This window comes from Urocampus carinirostris, chromosome 19, assembly GCF_059441175.1.
Source record: "Urocampus carinirostris isolate Australia breed hairy pipefish chromosome 19, RoL_Ucar_1.0, whole genome shotgun sequence".
NCBI classification, from domain to species: domain Eukaryota; kingdom Metazoa; phylum Chordata; class Actinopteri; order Syngnathiformes; family Syngnathidae; genus Urocampus; species Urocampus carinirostris.
This window is the reverse complement of record NC_142367.1, coordinates 15,701,835-15,722,563: the sequence shown is the minus strand read 5'-3', so window position 1 is coordinate 15,722,563 and position 20,729 is coordinate 15,701,835. Positions and strand designations below refer to the sequence as shown.

At 38.6% G+C, this 20,729-nt stretch overlaps 1 protein-coding gene across 2 annotated transcripts in view; it reads right to left on the bottom strand.

Moving 5' to 3' along the window:
• Positions 1–20,729, bottom strand: part of slc39a11 (solute carrier family 39, member 11) — a 90,991-nt gene that overhangs the window by 14,644 nt on the left and 55,618 nt on the right. For both annotated transcript variants that reach the window (XM_088323378.1, XM_088323379.1), the window contains exon 6: positions 13,010–13,165. In XM_088323378.1, the coding sequence (XP_088179504.1) occupies positions 13,010–13,165 (156 nt within the window). The remainder of the gene's footprint in view (positions 1–13,009; positions 13,166–20,729) is intronic.

Below are 20,729 nucleotides of genomic sequence, written 5' to 3'. Positions count from 1 at the left end.
AAGGACGGCCTGTTCGAGAGGAAACCCCGAAATTACCAAACCAGTCCATCCTTGAATCCAAACAATACCTTCCAAATGAGTAAATAAATATTTGTGCTTTGTTTTTCAAATACCTTCCACAAAAAACTGACGTTGGGCAATGCTTAGCCGGTGAAAAATACAAAGATAATAAGAATGACTAATGCAGGGCGGTTGAGCCTAAAGCCAGAGGTAAAAACACGTCATTCAAAGTGGCGACTTGAAAAGGGATGAAAGCAAATGGGATTGGCGGGATCCCCGCATGCACGCGGCTGCAGCCATCCCGAAGCCTGAAAGGCCTCTTCATCATCATCATCTGACAGGGGTAACGACAAGTTGGTTCCCATCTATTCCCCTCTGTCCATCCGGGTGGACGTAACGAAGCACCCCTCACGGAGGGAAAGCGCTCTCAGTTTGCACTCAATCCTCGGGATCGCGCACCAATGCCGCAGGACGGGAGAAACTTCATTTGCACTTTTACACATACTTTGGCGATCCATAAAGGAAACCTTTTGAAACACGAGGGGAAACGTGCACTCTTCATATTTTTAAGGAGTTTTTATTTGTGAAATCTGCACTTGAAAAGTCGGAAAGGATATATTAGCATAGATGTAAATTGTATTTTTAATTTTAGCATAATCTTGGCTGAAATAAAGTAATGTGAGAGATAGAGAGAGACAAAAACAGACAGAGAGACAGGCGTTTTTAAATAAACTGCTTCAGAGTAGTCAAAAATAATAAACTAAAAAAGAATAAAGAAATAAAATAACTAAATATATGCAACATTTTTTGAATGACGATATCATTATCCATAATAATATTACTTATAATCAATAATGGCGATGTTAATAATGCTACTAATAATACCCTACAAATTAGAAAGGCACAAATAAGTATTTATATTACTACTTTTTCCCATAATTATTATAAATAAGAAGACAAAGAACAGAGATGAAAAGCTGAAAGGAGAAAAAAAAGACAGGAAAAGCAGGAGCAGGAAAAGAAAAGGCAGAAGCACAAGAACCAGAGGAAGCAACAGAAGAACCAGAGATAAGAGAAAGAGAATAAGCACAATCAACAAAAGTGCAGTCGAAGAAAAACCATAAAAACAAAAAAAAGGTAGTTTAAATAGAAGCAGTAGAAGCAGAAGCAGCAGGAGAACAACCAGAAGAAGGAGAAGAAGAAGACGCATTTGCAGAAAATGCAGCAAAAGAAGCAGAAGAAAAAACAAAGAAAGAAGAATGAGAAGTGGAAAAAAATGGAGAAAAAAATATATGATGTCAAATAGAATTCAGACTGCTGAAAAAGGAAAAAGTAGCAGTCGCCATAGCTTAGAAAATAGGGAATTGGATATCAGTTGCAGGTTTAATGAGCTTTCATTTTTAAGGGATAATCGTAATTATTAGAAATGAGGAAAAAAGACCATTTCATCCCCTGGCATTAAACAACAAAAATCTTTTAATAATTCATCCTTTTATGCAAGCGCATGAAATATTTCAACGGTGTCACCATTTGTGACCTTCGCAGACAAGCAAAATGTCACGGACTGCTCTCTCTGTTGTATACGTTGGCTGATTTCCCCCGTGAGAAACACACAGACTTTCCCAGAAAAGAAACTCTCTGCGGGAGATGCGGATGTCGATTGCATCGTCTTCAATCCTAGGTGGGGGGGCTCTTTTGCCGACAGCTAATTGGCACTGCGGAATCACAAATCATCCCCACTTCCTCCTTTTTCTATCAATCGGTAACAAATATGTCGACTGTAATAAATTGTCTCGATTCCCAAAGACCGAGACGACACATGGCTCGATTGGGCGACCTGGGAGCTATTAAAATACTCGTCGGTTTCAGATCCTGGATGAAGGTCCCGTCCTGGAATTCGGACCAGTTCCTGGTCCCAAAATAGTTGGGGATTCACAACTTTTGTTCTATGAACCTTTTAACATTGATTACAATAGGCTATTTTTTCACGGCATCTTTAACATGAATAACATTTATTTTGTTTTCACCTAGGGTACAATGGGTTTAGAACAAGCAAAGTCATGTTTATCTGTATTGCCCTTAATCACAGAGTCTCAAAGGGAAGCACAGATTATTGCAAACTACGGACTATTAATACACCATCCCCTGATCTAAAACCTACATGAGGGCAGGGAAATATTTAAAAACCTCAACATGAGGAAAATGAAGAAACCTTGAGAAGGGACCGCATATGAGGTAATCCCCCTTCCAGGATGACCAGGCTACAATGGATGTTGCAAAAACAAATAATACACAGATATCGTCAACATGAAATATAGGTTATCCATATGCTATGGAATAGAAGTGTGTTTTAAGCCTAGATTTAAACAGTTCACAACTTTTCTATCCTCAGCCATACGACAATTTCAGACTACGATCCCAACCTCAGTATGGATCCATGTCACATCTCAGGGTTCTACTGTAGCCAATTTTCCCAACATTGTTTCTCTGTGCCTCGCTATGGTAATGTTAACTTTGATTAGAATAATAAAGCTTCAACTTATTTCAATTGTCCACACTCCCACATGTTCGCATGATAGCTTTCTGACAAACCTACAAAGTTGAAATACAATTATTCATGTATAATCCTTTATACATGACCGGGTGTCAGCCACATCAAATGAGTCACCTACCTATTACCTACCTTCCTTCCTTCCTTCCTGCCAGCTTGAAGCCAGTCAGCAGGATCATGAAACATCATTTGCATCAAAGGATTGAGGTAAAAAAGGGATGGGGGGGGGGGTCTGACTCCTGAACAACCGGCAGAGCTAAAGAGCTAGGCTTGTAGGACTGCAAGAAAATGTTTCTTTTAATATTTAAAAAACGAAATACACATGTTTTCGTTGTAAAAATAAGAGTCTCGTTTTGAATGAAAATTGGAGAATGTTTGTATGTTTTTTTGTGCAAAAATATTTGACCTTTTAAACCACTCACAAGGCTTGTGTACTAGAAAGAAAAACATTTAAAAAGGTCTGCAAACATAAAACGTATTCATGTGGACTTGACCAATATTATGAGGGTTCATACACCTTATTAATGGCCGAATTCAAGGACTTTTTAAGGACTCTCCGAGCCAAGTTTCTAATTTCTCTAGTACCATTAAAAGTTAAAATCTGGTGCTAATCATGTACAGTACTTTGCATAGCAACAATAACATCTGCAGTTAATACATGCGATTTTAATCCTGTATGATCATTTCTCAAAACATATAATTTTAGATCTTGAGTAATTCACCAAAATATTTGTTTTTGAGAGAAATCTGTGTTGGGTAAAATGACCCAACAAAGCGTAGCTTACAACACGGTAGCAGGAAAATCTTTCTATTACAATTTACCACTGGGAAACGCCACCTTAAATTTTTGCTTGGCTCTAAATAAATGTCCATAATCAATATGTAATGCTTGCATTAATAGTGGGCTGTTAAAGTGTATCACGAACCTGTCCTCTTGGGCGGGACCTGAAAGGGGCAATGGCACTCCATTACACAATGCCATAGCAACTAATGCCAGCTGCCGTTAATCATGAGGGGAAAAAGTCAAGTCGCATATATTTGTATAGGCCTTAATCACAAGATGTCTCAAAGGACTGCACAGGATTACAATTACACCATCGCCTGATCTTAAACCAACATGTGGGCAAGGAAAAACTCAAAACCTCAGCATGAGGAAAAAAATAAACTTTTGAGAAAGTGGTAAAAGAAAAGCAATTGCAAAGCGAAGCCACTTAATAGCAATGTTGGCATAGTTTTAAGGCAGACTTGTCGAGAAACATCGCAACAATATGAAGCATTTACAAGCACTTCACCAGAAAAAAAAAAATCAAGCACTTTTCAATCCTTGAAAACACATAAAAATTCAAGCATTTCAAGCACCTGTACAACCCCTGCATTTATGGATGGACCGCCTGTTTGACGGGAAATCCCGAAATTACCAAACGCAAGTCCATCCTTGAATCCAAACAATACCTTTAAAATGAGTAAACAAATATTTCTGCTTCCACAAAAAAACTGATGTTGGGCATGCTTAAAATTCAAGCACTTTTAATGATTTCAACCACCTGTACTAACGCTGTTGTATGTAATAGATAATAAATAAATAAGGTAAAAAAACATTTTCTTGGGGAAAAAAAACCTAAAACGTTGAGTGGGTTTATTTGGAAATGTATTAAAGAACCTCAAAACGATTGCTCTAGGAAAGCACATATTTTGAAAATTTGGAATCCAAGAGATGATTCATAGATTATAAAAACAATTGCAAATTTGTTTGGGGGCGGCAGTAGCTCAGGAGGTAGAGCACTCGTCTTGGGATCAAGGTATCCCAGTTCGAATCCCGGCTCGTCCGTGTTACATGTCAAAGTGTCCTTGGGTAAGACACTGAACCCCTAATACCCCCAATAAGCAGGTTAGCGTCTTACATGGCTGCAATACAAGGCCGCTATTGGGAAATGTGGAGCACATTGTAAAGCGCTTTGGGAAGTCATTGACTTGAAAAGCGCTATATAAATGCAGATCATTTCATTTCATTTCATTTTGATAATGGATTCTGATGTTTTTGGATAGCTCTTGCGCCCCTAGAGGCCATATGAAAATACAGCTCTACAACAAACAACTGATTGTTATCCGTTGACAATAAGCGACCCTTAAAGGAGCTGTACGGTGATTTGGAACTTTTTATTACTCGTGGCTGCCGTATTCTGGCTTGTGTCATAATTGTGTCAGTTTGTTTATGATGCATAAGCAAGTCCGTGCATTTCTTAGATACGCTTGAATAAACTCTTCTTTTTTTCATACTTTTGGGCGTTTGGGTTGGCATTATGACATTATTTGAGACAGGCCTCTTCTTACTTTCACCATTTTCATGATACATTAACAATCAAGCATGAAGTCACAATTAATATTTTCGACAGCGCTTGTTTTCAGCCAGTCAGAACGCGAGGCAGACGACGGCCCGGCCGCTTCTGTATCACGGACGATGCATGGCATGCTTGCGGCTTCGCAATCAACACAACATGTATTGGATCGATGGGAACCGAAACAAAGTTATTTGTTCTACAGTAAGTGTTATTTTTATGATGCTGCTGTTGACTCGGTTAGTTCTCAGTGAGAGAAGTTTGTAAGAGACTGCAGACACTGTATTTGCACTTTCTTTGAGTAGATCAATGCGCCCTCCTTATATGACAAAAACAAATATTAGTGAAGGTGGCGTTTCGTAATTAAAGTCAAAATTGGATATTATGGGATAAATAAGATATGCAATTCGTGATCCAGTATATCAAATTTCATGGTATTCGTGATGTAATTTCCATATGTTACTCGCCGGAGGCTCAAATGCAAATGACACCACTCGCTCCATATACTTGATATGCTGGATCACGAATTGTATATCCTCTCTATACCTTTATCTCACAAATCTGAATCTATTTTGATGTGGAGTTGGTACGGGCCACCTGCATTCCTCATTGATCGCCAACATTTTGCATCCACCCTTACAAAATTATCAGCGTCTTTGGATTCCATGATGTATAATAATTGAGAACCTTTTGTATAGTCTTTAGTGTTAAGTTTACCTAATCGGGAGGAAATTATACTGCTATGCTATCAGGAATAGCGACTAAAGTGTCGCTCGCTGTTGTATCGGCCGCGTATGTTAATTGGATCCCGTAACTATGGTGGCCGTGTCTTACTGTAATTGTACCCACCCTCCCATTGCTTATACCCCATTCTACTCCGAACAGTTTTGCCAAAAGTAAGCTAAAAGCAGATACACTGTGAAAAAAAATCATAGAAGGCAAACTCATAAAAATAAATGCAAATTTCTTGACTGGTAGTAGAAAATGCAAAAAAAAACACCTTTTGTCTTTACCTAAAAAATAACTCAAAAGTTTAGGTACGAGTTATAAACAAGGTTTTACAGTGTTATCGAAAAACTTTATAATAACGGGATTCGAACCCGGTTTGTTGGGGTGAAGGCACTGAACTCTAACTAGACCTAAGATTTATGGCCCGAGCCCGAGCCCGAACCCGAACCCGAGGCAATTTCGGGCCGGGTCGGGCCTGAAATGTCAGTCATACGGTCGGGTCGGGTCGGGTTCGGTCCTGCTTTTTTTTTTTTTTTTTTTTTTTTTTTAAAATTAATTAATAATTATAAATATATGTTCATTAAACATATATACTTAAACTATGTATGGATACTAGACCAAGGAATATAGTAAATCAAATAAATATTATTTGTGTACAATTAGTTGTGATTGCGGAAATCATAGCATACAGTGACGTTGGTGACTTTTCCATCCGCATTAACAAACGCATTTTGTAAAATACGATCGCGCTTTATTGTTTAAATAAACGCGTTATATAGACTAGAATCTCCCAATTATTATAATTAGCTCGCTTTATTTTGTTTTAAAGCGTATTATATAGAATACGATCGCTTTTGTCGGAAGCGTACATTGACGTTGGTGACATTTTCATCCGCGTTAAAAAACGCAATTTGCAGAATAAAATCACGCTTTATTGTTTAAATAAACGCGTTATATAGACTAGGATCTCCCAATTATTATAATTAGCTCGCTTTATTGTTTTAATAAGCGTTTTATTTAGAATACGATCAGGGGGGGGGGGGAATTTGCATAGGAGTCGGAAAAGGGCACAACACGTCAACACCCCCTGAATGAAAGTGCTGCGCTAAAATCTTAAGGACGTACTACTACTGCTGCTGTGGATTATGGCCCAATGATCAAGTCGTCAAAATGACGGACGCCCTTAAATGTTTTCGCTACCTCAAAAAAAAAAAAACGTCAATGACAGATTGTCGCTTAATGTAACATCTGCAGTGCAGACACAGAAATATAAAAGATGTAAATGTTTATACAGTTTTATTTAACTTAGGCCTAGATGTTGTAACAAAAGGCAGAGTTTAATTTGTTATCATAAATCACCCCTCCTTATAAATAAAATATGTAATTTCGGGCCCCCTCGGGCCGGGCCAGCAAATCCAGTTAATTAGTCGGGCTCGGTCCGGGTCGGGTTTAATACCCCTCGGGCCTGCGTCGGGCTCGGGTGCTTTTTTTTGGCCCGATCTTACCTCTAACTCTAACCACTGGATCCACCAGTGATGTAGATGACATTTGAAAAGGCATTCGATTTTATCTCATTACCAAACTGTCTTTAGTCACAGTATCAGAGACAAGTGTTAATTTTTGCTGTGCATTGCATTTGTTACAATGACAATACATTTGCCACTAAGAATGCTTGGAATAGAAGGATTTATTGCCACTGTATAATGTGGAATGCACAACAAAATGAATGCATGAATGAAAATTTTATTTGGATTATGAAATAAAAACAGGACAAAAACAATGACTCAACAACGAAAATAATGTTAAAATAACATGTTCAAAAAGGGGCAGTAAGAAGCAGACGCTTATTTTTCCTACCCCTTCATCTCCCTAATTAATTACATTTCACAGATTGCTCCTCTTGTGTCTTAATATGACAAAATCTCACAGATTTACATATTACATAGGTTGGATATCATTAAATATAATAATAACAATAGTCACATATGTTATATACAAATCATCGTAGTACCCGTCTATTAAAGTTATAATCCTACCAGTCACTAAATATCATTGTGACAGCAATGATAATAACAACAATAGCAATAATAACAGTTATGATATAATAATAGTAACAATAACAACAAAGTTAACTATAGTTGCAAATGCAGTATTTCCAATCTCTCGTATCATTCATATTTTCTTCATCTCTGTATTCTGCCAGTCATGTTTTTTGTATTTAAATTTGAACATGTGAATATTTGGACATCGTTTGATCTCGTCTTGTAAATTGTTCCAAAGTTTGACTCCACACACAGACACACACATACTTTTCCTGGTGGTTCTTGAGTAAATCAATATTCGTCTCTGGTACCGTGACTAGAAATGGTGCAAAAATAGATTAAAAAAAATCGACTACCTCTTTGTTCGTTATCTATACCACAGATTGTCTTGTGGTTAGAATTTGGTACTGTCACTGCTGCTACCCGCGACCACAAAGTTTGTGCTGAGAAAAAGTGACACAAAGGTTTGTACGGATTTGCAATATAGACGCTCCCCTACGTACGAACATTCGAGTTACCACCAATGGTACGTACGAACATTTTTTTCGGGATGTGGAAAAATATCCGGACATTCCTGTAAGTTAGATTTTGTCTTGTGTGCACCTTTAACCGAGTAGAGGACAGTGCTGTAGTGCTTCTTTCTTCCGCGTGGCACAGTGAAAGGTCACCCAGCATCCATCCCGAAGAAGAAATCAGTCTTCTACTTTATGGTTTGTGTGTATACACACTGCACTGTATCTCTAGCACGCTAAGAACTTTGACGTTTTTTTGTTTAACATCTCGTGCATCCATTTGATATGGTTGGAGTAAAGCTTAAAGAAAAGGGAAGCCGTTTCTTTTAAAATGAAAGTGGAATAAGAAAGCTTGATGCGGTTGAGAAAATAGTTGAATCGCTTTCCTTTTCGTCCACTTTTTACCACGGAGGAAGAAGTCGCTTAACTCTACCAAAAGTAAGTTAATCTTTATTTATCTTTATAAAGTGGACTGCAACTGAACATTAACATATTGTAAGACAAAATAAACTATAGACACAAAGGTTTTGAGTCTTGCTCTCTCAGATGTCCATATATTGTCAACTATAACCTATATTTTATGTTGATAATATGTTTATTTTTTGCCCTCATGTAGGTTTTAAATGAGGGGATGGTGTCATAATAGTCTGTAGTTTGGAATCGTTTTTGATCTGTGCAGCCCTTTGAGACTCTTTGAGATTAAGGGCTATACAAATAAACATGACTTGACAATAGAGATTCAAGTCATATGTGTAAATCTTAATCACAAAGAGTCTCAAAGGGCTGCACAGATTAAGGGCTATACAAATAAACATGACTTGAATCTTTATAGTCACGTTTATATGTACAGTATAAACCTTAATCACAAAGAGTCTCAAAGGGCTGCACAGACCACATATTGTCAACAACTTATGTGTAGCTTTGTTTTTGAGTACTATGCTTTATCATTCAGCCTGCTTTGTAACGTTAGAGCATATAATTTTATAAAACGTTTATTTTTCAGTTTCAAAACAATACAAGTTACTTATACAAGCCTTAAACATACTTACATAAACCTTAAACATACAAAATATAGCACAATCGTAAGTAAGTATACATTAAGTATACATTATTACAGTATCTTATTATTCAAATCAATACATTTTTTTCAATTGAACATAGGTTTTTTTTTTATCACTAGGAGGCACTAAATAATACACTGTCTCTTTAAAAACTAAAGTCCAAGACTGTGACCCTACATAGTGACAGAACAAATAGGATAGGTGATTCGAACTTCAGTTATTGGGCTCTAAACACCGATCCACAGTCACTCTCATTTTAGAATTCAATAACACAGAATTTCACCGCCAATAATGAGAAAAAAGCCAAGGTACATGAAGTCCTATTGCCTTTATTTTTCTTACGTCTTCGCCTTCTTATTTATTGCAGTTAATGTCTTTTTACACGCACGGCAGGTCGGAAAGAGGGACAATGATTTAAAGCCTTGGCCACGGACTATCAACACAATATTACAAGCCCAGAAGAAATTCCTGAAGAGTAAAGACTGAATATTTGGGAATAAATCATAAGGTCGGTCGGACGGACCGCCCTTCGACGTCATTCGTGCCGAACGGCAATGGAGTTGACGTGGGGATCGGGCCCCATACGGTTCTGACAACCCCCGTTTGGCCCATCAAGGCGTGTTAATATGCAGGCCGAGCTCCTGCCGCTCCATAGAAAGAGCGGATGGAGGTAGCCAGCTGAGCTTTTCAGCTTCGATTGCCCGTCAAACCTTGAGAGGGATGTAGGGCTGCACGATTTTGGGAAAAAAGCTAATTGTGATTTTTCAGACGGGTATTGTAATTTTAATTTTGAAGGAAAATTTTCGGTGTTTTTGGTGAGTACCTCGGGTCAAAATGACATGCCACTGTGTTGTTAAAAACCCAGAAAAATCCCCTTGAATCCTATTCTATTTACTTTTAAATGTTCTTTTCCTAGATTGGTCCCAACAGTAGAAAAATGATTTTTTTTTTTATACCCAGCTCGGTGGCCTTGGTGATAGGGCGCCCGCCCCGAGACTGGAAGGTTGCTGGTTCAAGCCTCGGCCGAGTCATATCTAAGACTTACAACATTGGTACTCATTGTTTCCCTGCCTAGCGCTTGGCATTAGGGGGTTGGAATTGGGGGGTTTGGTCACCTAATGACTCCCAACACATCAGTTGGGTTGAGCGAGGGGGCTGGGAATCCCCTCCCCTGTATCAATCTCCCAGACTCAGAAATGTGAATGTGTTCTCGACTCTAGCCACCTCCCACTCGAGGGATATGGCTCTGGTACATATATACAATTCCCATTTTAATATTGGTCTTTAAAATAAAGGCAACACAAGGGTTAATCATATAGACATGATTTTTTATAGAAACAGCGTCCTCTTCTAGGGATGCCTTGTTAGGCTTTCTGTCTGCTCACACAAGGCTCAAACCGCAGCGCGTTGCAATTACAGAATCGCATTACGTCACATCAAAATAACGATTAGATTTCGGTTAATCGTGATGTTTTCTCTTTATACGTACAGTGAAAATGAATAACATGGACTTGGTTCGCAACTTTGCACGTTTGAATTGAATTGTCTTTATGGTCTTTAAAAATCGACGTATCGGGCATTTGAGCACACAGCCGACAGCAAATGCTATTACAGCGTAGGAAGGGCTTTATGTGTTGAGTGGGTTGGCCTGTTTGAGCGCGCCACTGTGATAAACTGGTGTATGCTGCAAGTCAATGTGTCCACCCAAAGCAAACTCGGAAGCAGGACGACGGCTAGCTTTTAGCGGCTCGTTACATTGAAAATTAATTAATCGATAAAATCGAACTCTAAGGAAAGTGAGAAAAGCGCAAAGAAATGGTGATCATCAGCGAGTGCTCAGTGAATTGTTATGAGGTCCAGGAAGCAACTGAGGTGGGATCAGGGAGACGGCAATACCGAGGCTGCATGTCTGGCCTATTTGTACGGCTAGGCTAAGAACTCCCTTAAAGCCACCATGTCATGCCGGTATCTCACCAATGACAGGTCCATTATCCATGAAACGGATGACCTGGAGCTATAATACGTGGGAAACTGCTACAATAATGACTGCATTTTAATCATTACGGCTCAATTCGAGGTTATTTGATGCTAGCGTGCACCTGGCCAGCTGCTCTCTAAATACCTTTCTTGCACAGAAAGCAAGAGAAGCTCCCCAATTTTGTTTTACTTTTGTGTAATGACAAAAAAGACCAATATTTGAACTGCAATTCTGTTTTCTGTGTATTTGTAGATCTATAGTTTTTTTGTTACAGTTCGTAATGACGTCATCTCGATTTGACTTTGACCCCAAGTGGCTTTTATGAAGGTAATCATTAAATAGTGAATTTTGTTTGTACTAAATAAAACATGCAATCAAACATATTTTAGGGAGTTTTTTTTTTAAGAAAAAAAAAAGTTTTTGTAAAGGATTCTTTTGCAGACAAAATATTCCAAATGCTGAGACTTGTCAAAAATTTCCGATATAGCCATCAGCCTTTGACCTTTTGATTGACACCACTCTTGGGCCAATTGTAAGCTTTTTTTCCACGGTCCTTAGCTTGTGAGGGCCTGTATCGAAAAAAGACCTCATGAAGTACTTTGGCTTCAAAAATCTTAAGCCGATAGTGACCGATTCAAAAGTGAATTGACTTATTGGTTAGCCAATGAAATTCCAAACTCGATTTTACGAGCTGTATTGGAATTAGAGCTGAATACAAACATGCGTAAATGCAACCTGGGATCCATCTTTATGGGCAATTATTACGCACAAGTGTACTCAATCAATGATTGACATTTGGAAAGAGATGTCAAACACTTACAACTCTTTGACAATGTCTAAAAAAATGTCCAAAGTAACATAAACAAAAGCAAAAGCAAAAGTTTTAGGGCTGTGAACAGTTTGTCTCCAAATGGCCACCCTTGAAAACGCTTCGGCCTACCATGAGGTAAATGTGTAAAAGTCAATGTTTTGTTTTTCAAATTGCGATCAAATTTGACAAGGTAGTTGGTAAGGATTCTAGCTATTGTCTACCAGTTTTCCAGCTAAGGTGCCCATGCTACATTCATCTGCAGGAATTAAATTGCAAAAAAATATTCAGGCGAGAAAAAAAAAACTCAATTTATGTGTGTTCCAACTCAGATTACTCAATTTTAGTCGCACTTGCAGTAATTTAAGTTTCGGACAAAGCTTCTGAGTCTTACCTTTCAAAATAGACCAAAATAATCCATATTCTCCAAATGGTTCAAGAACAGGATTTAATTTACTTCGGGGTTAACTGTACAAAATGATCACATTTTAAGAAATTCCTACAATTTTTGAGTCGATTTATAAAAATGTCATATTTTATTTACAATTTCACCCTATTTTTAGCAAGATTTGGTGTTGAGTGTTGAGGGAGCCTAATGTGCACCAGAAATTGATCTTTAAATTGTTTATTTATTTTGTCTTTTTTTACTGATATGGGGGAAAAAAAATGATTTTGTTTGAAATAAAACCTAGATCCACTCGAGATCCAAAATGGTTTCTTTATGACCAAAACGTTTTTAAGTGATTATGTTAGTTCAAAATTTTAAAAAATGGTTACTTACAAAATGTGGCAAAAATCACATAACACTTTTTTCGAAGCGGGTGTCAAATAATGTTCGCGGGCTGCAAATGGCGCCCAGGCCATAGCTTTAACACCTTAGCTCCAACCCCACTTTCTACATTTCTATTTTTAGATTTATGTCAAAAGATATGTTGGGGGTTTTTTTCTTCAAAAAACGATTAACTGCTAAAAGATGAATGGGTTGCTCTCACCTGGAATGTTGTGAATCGTAATCGCGATGATGAGGAGGAGGATGCGTCTCCAGCTGCTTGCAAAATGGCCGCCAGCCCCAGGCGCCGGGCTTTCGTTTTCCTGGTCGGCATCCCCCCACTGAGACACTCTCTTCCTCGGGAGTTGAAGACCCTCCTCTGAAAGAAAATTAAGCTCACTATTGGCAAAATAGAAAATGGAATGTTTGGCTTATACAGATAACAATGGCATTTAACATCTTAAAAAACAAACAAACAAAAAACACCAGATTACCGTAATTTCCGGACTATGGGGTAACCCAAAAAAAACGAAAATTGGCCAGAAATGTTATCGCGCGTTCCTCTTGTAGATGGACGAAATTGAAAATGCGTAACCATGTTTGTGCAATTATGGATCGGTCGAATTTTATCGCTGATCGCAATTGCATAGGGGGGATCAAAACAGATAGCAATGGTAATAGCTCTGATTCTTAACCACCATTGACATGGATCATTGTTCACAATAGCATAACTTTGAATGCAGCAAGAATCAAACCCAAATTGCTCCATAGAAGTTCACCAGATCCCATCTTGTAGGCCCCCAGGGATACAATCCGTAAATGAAGCGGCATTAGGTCTTACCCCATTATCACACTATCTTTAGTCACAATGCCAAACATTTTAAGTAGAGAACATGTTTGTTTCACTTGTTACTAGCTCAAACTTGCTCAAAATGTTTGTATTATGTGTGGATATGTTTTGTTTATATTTTTTTAGGGAAGACTGAATTTCCACAATGTCGTCTTCATTGCGTTGAGAAGGACCGAATTAATTCCCACAACGCCATCATCGTCATTCAGTTTAGAATCTTCGTAAAGACTCTCCAAGTCCGGTTAACCACAGGCCGGTTTAATGTCTGACCATCTTCTCGTGGACGGGCACAATAATAACATCAACAATTTCGCATTGTGACTAAAAATTGTGTAACGATGAGATAAGAACTAATGCCGTTTAACATGTTGCCTGTGTCCCTAGAGATTCTAGTGGGTAGTATCCAGCACGCTCCACTCTGCAACCAGGGTTCGATTCCCTGTGCATTCAAAGTTGTTTGCAATTGTATGCAAATGTCAGTGATGCGCCTTATAGTCCAGTGTGCCTTATTTATGAAAAAAAAAAATACAACGAATGACTATTTTTTTTAAGGGTGCTCATTATAATGCGTGCTTCGAATAGTGCAGAAAGTACAGTAATTTGATAAAAACATTTCAGGGTGAGCCGTTTCAACCGCACGCGGTGCCGCCAACATTTTCTCTTTAAATTATTCATGAGATAACTTTCTAAACATCCAAAATATAAGATAATTAAGATTAGCTAGAAGCTATTAGGGCTATTGGTGGCAAAGTCATTAACACGGCAGCCTTTGCAGCCGGCTCAAGGTGATCAATTCTCACTCGGTTGCCGTGGCGACCGGCCCAGCCTATTCCAGATGATGGAGGGCGAATGACATCGGCTGGGAAACGCTCGAGTCCCCTGTTGTGGATTTGAATAGCCAACTGATGAATGGAAAACCTTGGAATTATAATACCCAAAACCGGCTTTTATTTATAGAGGGTAGCGAAATAAGGTGTCGAAAAAGATTTTGCCCCAAAAAAATGACCACTGAGCAGTTTATATTTAAAATGCAACTTAAAAATTTGGGACAGCTTGAAAGGACAACAAAAATTCTTCCCAATCATAATAATAAAAATTGTCCAACTTAGGGATAATGAATCGTGGACGAACAAGCGCTGATCATTTTAGGCAGAAAGGACGGGACTAGAGCTGCCATACATGCCCAAAACTGTCTCTTTTGTCCCCAGCTCTCAGCAGTAGTTTACGACTGGGAATAATGGATCGTCATACAGGTCATATTAGGCACAATGTAACCCTTTAGCAAGTTGACCGGGGATAATGGATTGGGGCCACTACTGTGCCTTTTAAGCAGGTCCGAACACTATGCCTTTGGCCAAAAGTGCCTTCTAATAGTCCCTGCTTGCGACAATATGGGATGGGAGGTAATGGACCACAACCGTGCATTTTATTTCACACGTGCCTACCGACAAAAGAGCCTCCACCCTGTCCTTGCTCTCAACAATAGTCAACTCGAGATAATAGATTCCCGCCACATTCATGCATTTCCTTTTAAGCATGCCTCCCAACAAAAGTATCTTGCAGGAATATGGGACAGGGATAATGGATCGCTTCCAAAAGAATGCTGTTCATTCTAGGCGGAAATATAGTAATGGCAACAATAAGCCCGGTTTGCCGATCCCTGGCGTAGCAATACGGGGTCACGGAAACTGGATCATGGCTGCTTAAGTACAGTTTACTTTTTCATGAACGGCAAAAAAGGGATGGCAGGCAAAACTGACATAAATGTACTCTGCCGCCCCCTGCTTGCAGCAATATGTGAATGGGAATAATGGATTGTGAAATATTTTCCAGTATTTCCTTTTCATCTTGGTCAACCAGTTGTCTTCATACCTACCCGTACAAAATGACCTTTTAAATAATGAGCCCAGTATCACTAACACCCACAAAAAAGGTTTTAAAAAACACAGCAGAGCCATCAAAAAAAACCTAAAAGATGTATTATTTTCGGATTTATTTTGGCGAGTCCGATTTATTGTGTGTATCGGCGACATTATCAGCATCTGCGCAGGCCGACGGTCGAGTTCTATTCCATGCACGATCAAGATAAAAAGCCTTTCGTGTCAAAGGCCAAAACAAAAAGACAAGAGAGATCCTCGAATGATTATTACAATTCTAATTGGAATTTACATGAAAAATTTAACCCGACCGAGCTCTATGGTTTGCTTCTCTGTGAGCTTGTTGATGGCGAGTGTGCAGCGCTGCGACAAAAGCAGAGAGCGAGATAATGCAAAGTCTACCGTTAGTTTCTGTGTTGAACCGTTTGCTTATAATTCTTCGTTGGTACAGCAACTCATTCTCTGACCTGGGGGAGCTAGGCTGCATCAAATACTCTATTATTCTTTTATTCCATTTTTAAAATCTTCATTTATCCATTTGTATATTCATTTACTGTTTTTTTATTTTATATTTTTTTGTGATACAAAGTAAAAAGAAATGAAAAAAGTTTAATATTTATTTGGGATGAAAGTGACATAACACTTCGGACGAATTTCTTTCCAAAATGCTTATTTTTAATATTAAGTTTCAATTGTTTTTCTCTAATTCATTTACAACGTTTAATCATATATTATTTAAAATAGTATAAATATATTCATGGAAAATCCATTCTTTCATAACAAGGACAGGGAAAAAGAAATGCAACTGAATGAATGAATAAAAAATCTTTAACTGCGATTCTGTTTAATCAACCCCAAGAAAATACATAACCCATAACCCTAACACAGAATATACATATACTGTACTTACAGAATATCTACACACACACACACACACACACACACACACACACACACACACACACACACACACACACACACACACACACACACAGAAGAATTTTATACATTTTACTATTAAGGATTTTATACGATTAAATACAAGGTACATTTATCGAGTGCAATTAAGATTTGCACTGAGTGGGCTTCAGGTCACGCTGTTCCAAATTCGGAATGTTTTGGCTGGGGAATTTTGACGAAGGACGTCAGGCATTGTTTTGATAAACGCTCGGTGTTGTTTTGAGTTTGTCAAGACATCGAGACGAGGGGGTGGACCCCACGTGGGGGCTTTCATTGGCACGCCCATGGGAGGGGCCGGCACACCAGCTTGCGGGAAAAACGTGGGCCGAAGAGGAAGCAGAAGATCGAGAGAGGAGGCTTGACGGAGATTGGAACGACACTAATTCGGCTAATATTCGATGGAGTACACTTAGCTAAATTGTTTAAGAAATTAAATCTGCCCCCGTGTGGAATTGCTGGTCTCTTGTTAATTTTTCCTTCAAGAAACGAGCGCGCATTGTTAGGAGAATGTAGGTTGTGTTTGTTAAATGGAGTCAGATAACTAATTCGAACAATTTGGTAAACAGTACATTTTTGATATTTAAAATCTAACAGTACATATACACACACATATACGTATGTATACACACACAAACACACACACACACACGTAAAAATACACACAAACATACACGCGCAAACACGTACACACATACATACACGCATACACACGTTCACACACATTTACATACATATTAGGGCTGCAACAACGAATCGATAAAATTGATAAAATACAAAAATCCAGTTAATTTCAGGAAGAAATTCAATTACAGCCAAAAAAAAAGAGACACTAGGCCCGACAAAAGTGCACTCTGCAGGTCCCTGCAAGCAGCAATATGCAATAGTGGATAATGGATCACCGAATAATTAAACCTGTGATACAATGAGGCCACGGAGTACAAAGCGCGACGTAACGAGGGATTACAGTATTGCCATTAAAAAAAAATGTTGAGCTATTTTTAGAAGAGGCCTACTAGTAAATCAAGTGGTCCTTTATGGCTTTTTTTTCCAGTGGGGTAATCACAGTCAAACTCCAACTTTGCCTGAGTGTACCTTCCTTTGTCCCGGTTCTACCCCGGACCGTTCCCACAACGACCCAACTGTCGAAATAGTCCCGCTAAGCCCAAGAAATAAGATCTAGGAGGAAAAGTAATGGGTCTACCCTCACAACAGCAAGAAATAAAAGTGGACACAAAAGGGATGGACATGAGCCAAAGCCTTCCCGTTTCTGATCAACTGTCACGAAATTAAATCTCCACAAATTTGGAAAGACAAAAGTAGCCGTCCTGGTGTTGGGATGGGAACCTCAGCTGGGTAAAGTTTGGTTTGTGATGTAACTAAAAAGCCCGTTTGCTTAGTTTTATTAATTTCACTGTAATTGTTTTAAAACAGTGTTGGTGCTCTGAGGAGAGTTGTTCATCACTCTCCTCAGAGAACCCAAGCTTTCAACTTTAGGTACTTGGGTTGTGATGTGGCTGCAGTTGGTGGAATGGAGTGCGAGGTATTGCACAGAGTGAATCAAGGAAGCAAGGTTTTGGGTTCTCTGAGGAGAGTGATGAACAACAAGAGTATGAGTATGGATGTTAAGAGGGGACTGTATGAGAGTGTGATTGTGCCGACTGTGTTGTATGGTGCAGAGACTTGGAGCCTGAACGCAGATTTAAGAAGGAAATTGAATGTTTTTGAGATGAAGTGTTTGAGGACTATGTTAGGAGTGACAAGATTGGATAGATTGAGAAATGAAATGGTGAGAGACAGAACTGGAGTAGTCATGGTACTGGGCAAGCGTGTGGATAAGAGAGTACTCGGTTGGTTTGGACACATGGAGAGGATGGATGAGGAGCCAATGTTGAAGAGGATCGACAGAGCAGAAGTCAATGGAAAGAGACCAAGGGGAAGGCCGCAATTGACGTGGATGGATGGTGTTATGAGTGCAATGCAGGAAAGAGGTCTAAATATAATGGAAGCTAGAGCTCTTGTTGGTGATAGAAAGGAGTGGAGAGGTGTTGTGAAAGGATAGTGGGATTTTGGACGCGTTCTTAAGGATGGGCTGGGCACCCGTATGATGCGGCAGGGGTAAACCAGTGAAAGCTGTCGGGCCCTGCTGTTGAACAAGAGTGTGTTGTGTCACCCTGACCCGAGTGACATGGCCGCTTTCGTATGTCCCGTTTCATCTGGAGGGACGAAAGCATGATCAACTTAGGTGACGAGGAGCCTAACTTGTTTGGGTGTCTGGGCAATTGGGTTGGCCACAGTCCAAAAATTTTTGTATGTGTTTTTTTTGCTATTTGTTTCCCTTTTATTTTCTTTGCTATTGTATGTGTTTGTCTTGCTGTCGGTCACCCCCTCTTGAGGGATATGACCAAGGTAGATAGATAGAATCATTTCATTGCAAAATTAATAACGTGGAGAAAGCACACGCTAATGCTAAATGTGGCTAGCATCACAGCTATCATTAAAGTAAATTCAAAGTTATTATAGTCTTATTGATTAGGTCATTATTGTCTCCTCACAATGTGGGTATATGCCCTGTGTTCCCTTTATGTTTTGTTAAGTTAGAGCAGGGGGCCTTAATTATTTTCTGTTACGCAGAAATTGGTGGGGACAAAAACAGCGATTGCTCATTCATGGTGATAACAGGTTCCTCTGTCCACGTGAACACCTACGCGTCTTATCAGCGTGATTGGGTTGTGATCAATGTTCCCTGTAATTTTCCACGGGTCTGAGCGTTCACACAAAGTCGGTGAGCAACGCTTGAAACAACAGTGAGCAACCATAATCCCAAGTGTGGCACGACAATTAATTATCAAACATGTCCAAAACTTGACATTAAGTTACATTTTGCTGAGTTTCCGGCAATGCAAAATGATTTTTCTCTTTTGAATGAATTGACTCATGTACGATTGCAAAGGTTGTACGGCCTACAAACGTTGTTTGTCCTTACAATTCTTTCACAAGATATCCATTTCTTTTTATTTCCTGATATATTTTGTCGCATAATATTAACATTTTTGGGGGCTTATTTAGTCGGGTGCAAGATACAGAACTGTAGATTTTCTAGTGGAATTACAATGTTGGCAACAAGATTCACTTGGTACAATTGGAAATGATTTGAAAGCAACACAAACTTTTTCTTCTTTTTTCCGTGTTTTTTTTCTATTTTTTTTTAACTATTTTTTAAAAAGTCTCACTGTGTTTATTTTTTCGGAGCTGTTACTTTTTTATTTTTGTTCTCCATTTACTTTTTTCCTACGTTTCTTTCTTTTCTTTTTTTCCTGGCTTTTTTCTAAATGTTTCCTTCTTTTTTACTCTTCCTTTTGTTTTTTGTTTTCCCGGCTTTTCACTACTTTTTCATTTTGGTATTTTTTTCTCTTTTGTTCTATTCCCCCTTTCTCTTAAGTCATTTTGTGCATAGTTTTACATAATATTTGGTCATGATGGGATTAAAGAAGCAAAAACAACCCGAAGAGCCGTTTAGGACCCGAAAGAGCCGGTTCCTTTTAGTGAGCCGAGCCAAAGAAGCCGGTTCTCGACAAACTCTACTAACTTTACTTTTCAACTTCGTTCGACATTGACTTAAAAATACCGCATTTAGGACAAAACGTCAGGGGAACCCGTATATTTTTACCTTCATGCACTGTAACTTTGACTTAAGTCGCTTCTTAATTAGTCATTTTGAGCCCTCATTTTTGTGCGCTGGCTAGATTTTCTTGTGCGCTGAGAATGTGCGAGCAGTGCGCAATTGCGCACGCACGCAGCTTAGAGGGAACACTGGTTGTGATGTCTAAGTGACAGCTTAAATTATTTAGCCAATAAAAATGTAAAATTTCAAACAAGAATAAATTTAAATTTGTACGTACCTGATTAAATACAAATTAATTGTGACTAGAAATTCAGTATTTTCCTTTTTTTTAATGGATAGTAAAACATTTTTTTAAAAAAGACCAATTTGAAATTTTACACAAATATTTTTGTTACAGGGACAAAATAAGACAAAATTTTATATATTGATTTCACAGGACAGATTTTTTTTTTTAAAATCATATCAACTTTGTTTTTTTGTTGTGTTTTTTATTGAGTGTAAAATACGTGGCTGTTATAGTAGCATAATGTTCATCATTTGAAAATCGACCAGCTGCAATTTCTTTCTGAAAGGGAAAAAAAAACCTGCTGTTGACAATAATTGCACCACATTATTACCTGCTCGATGGAAAACC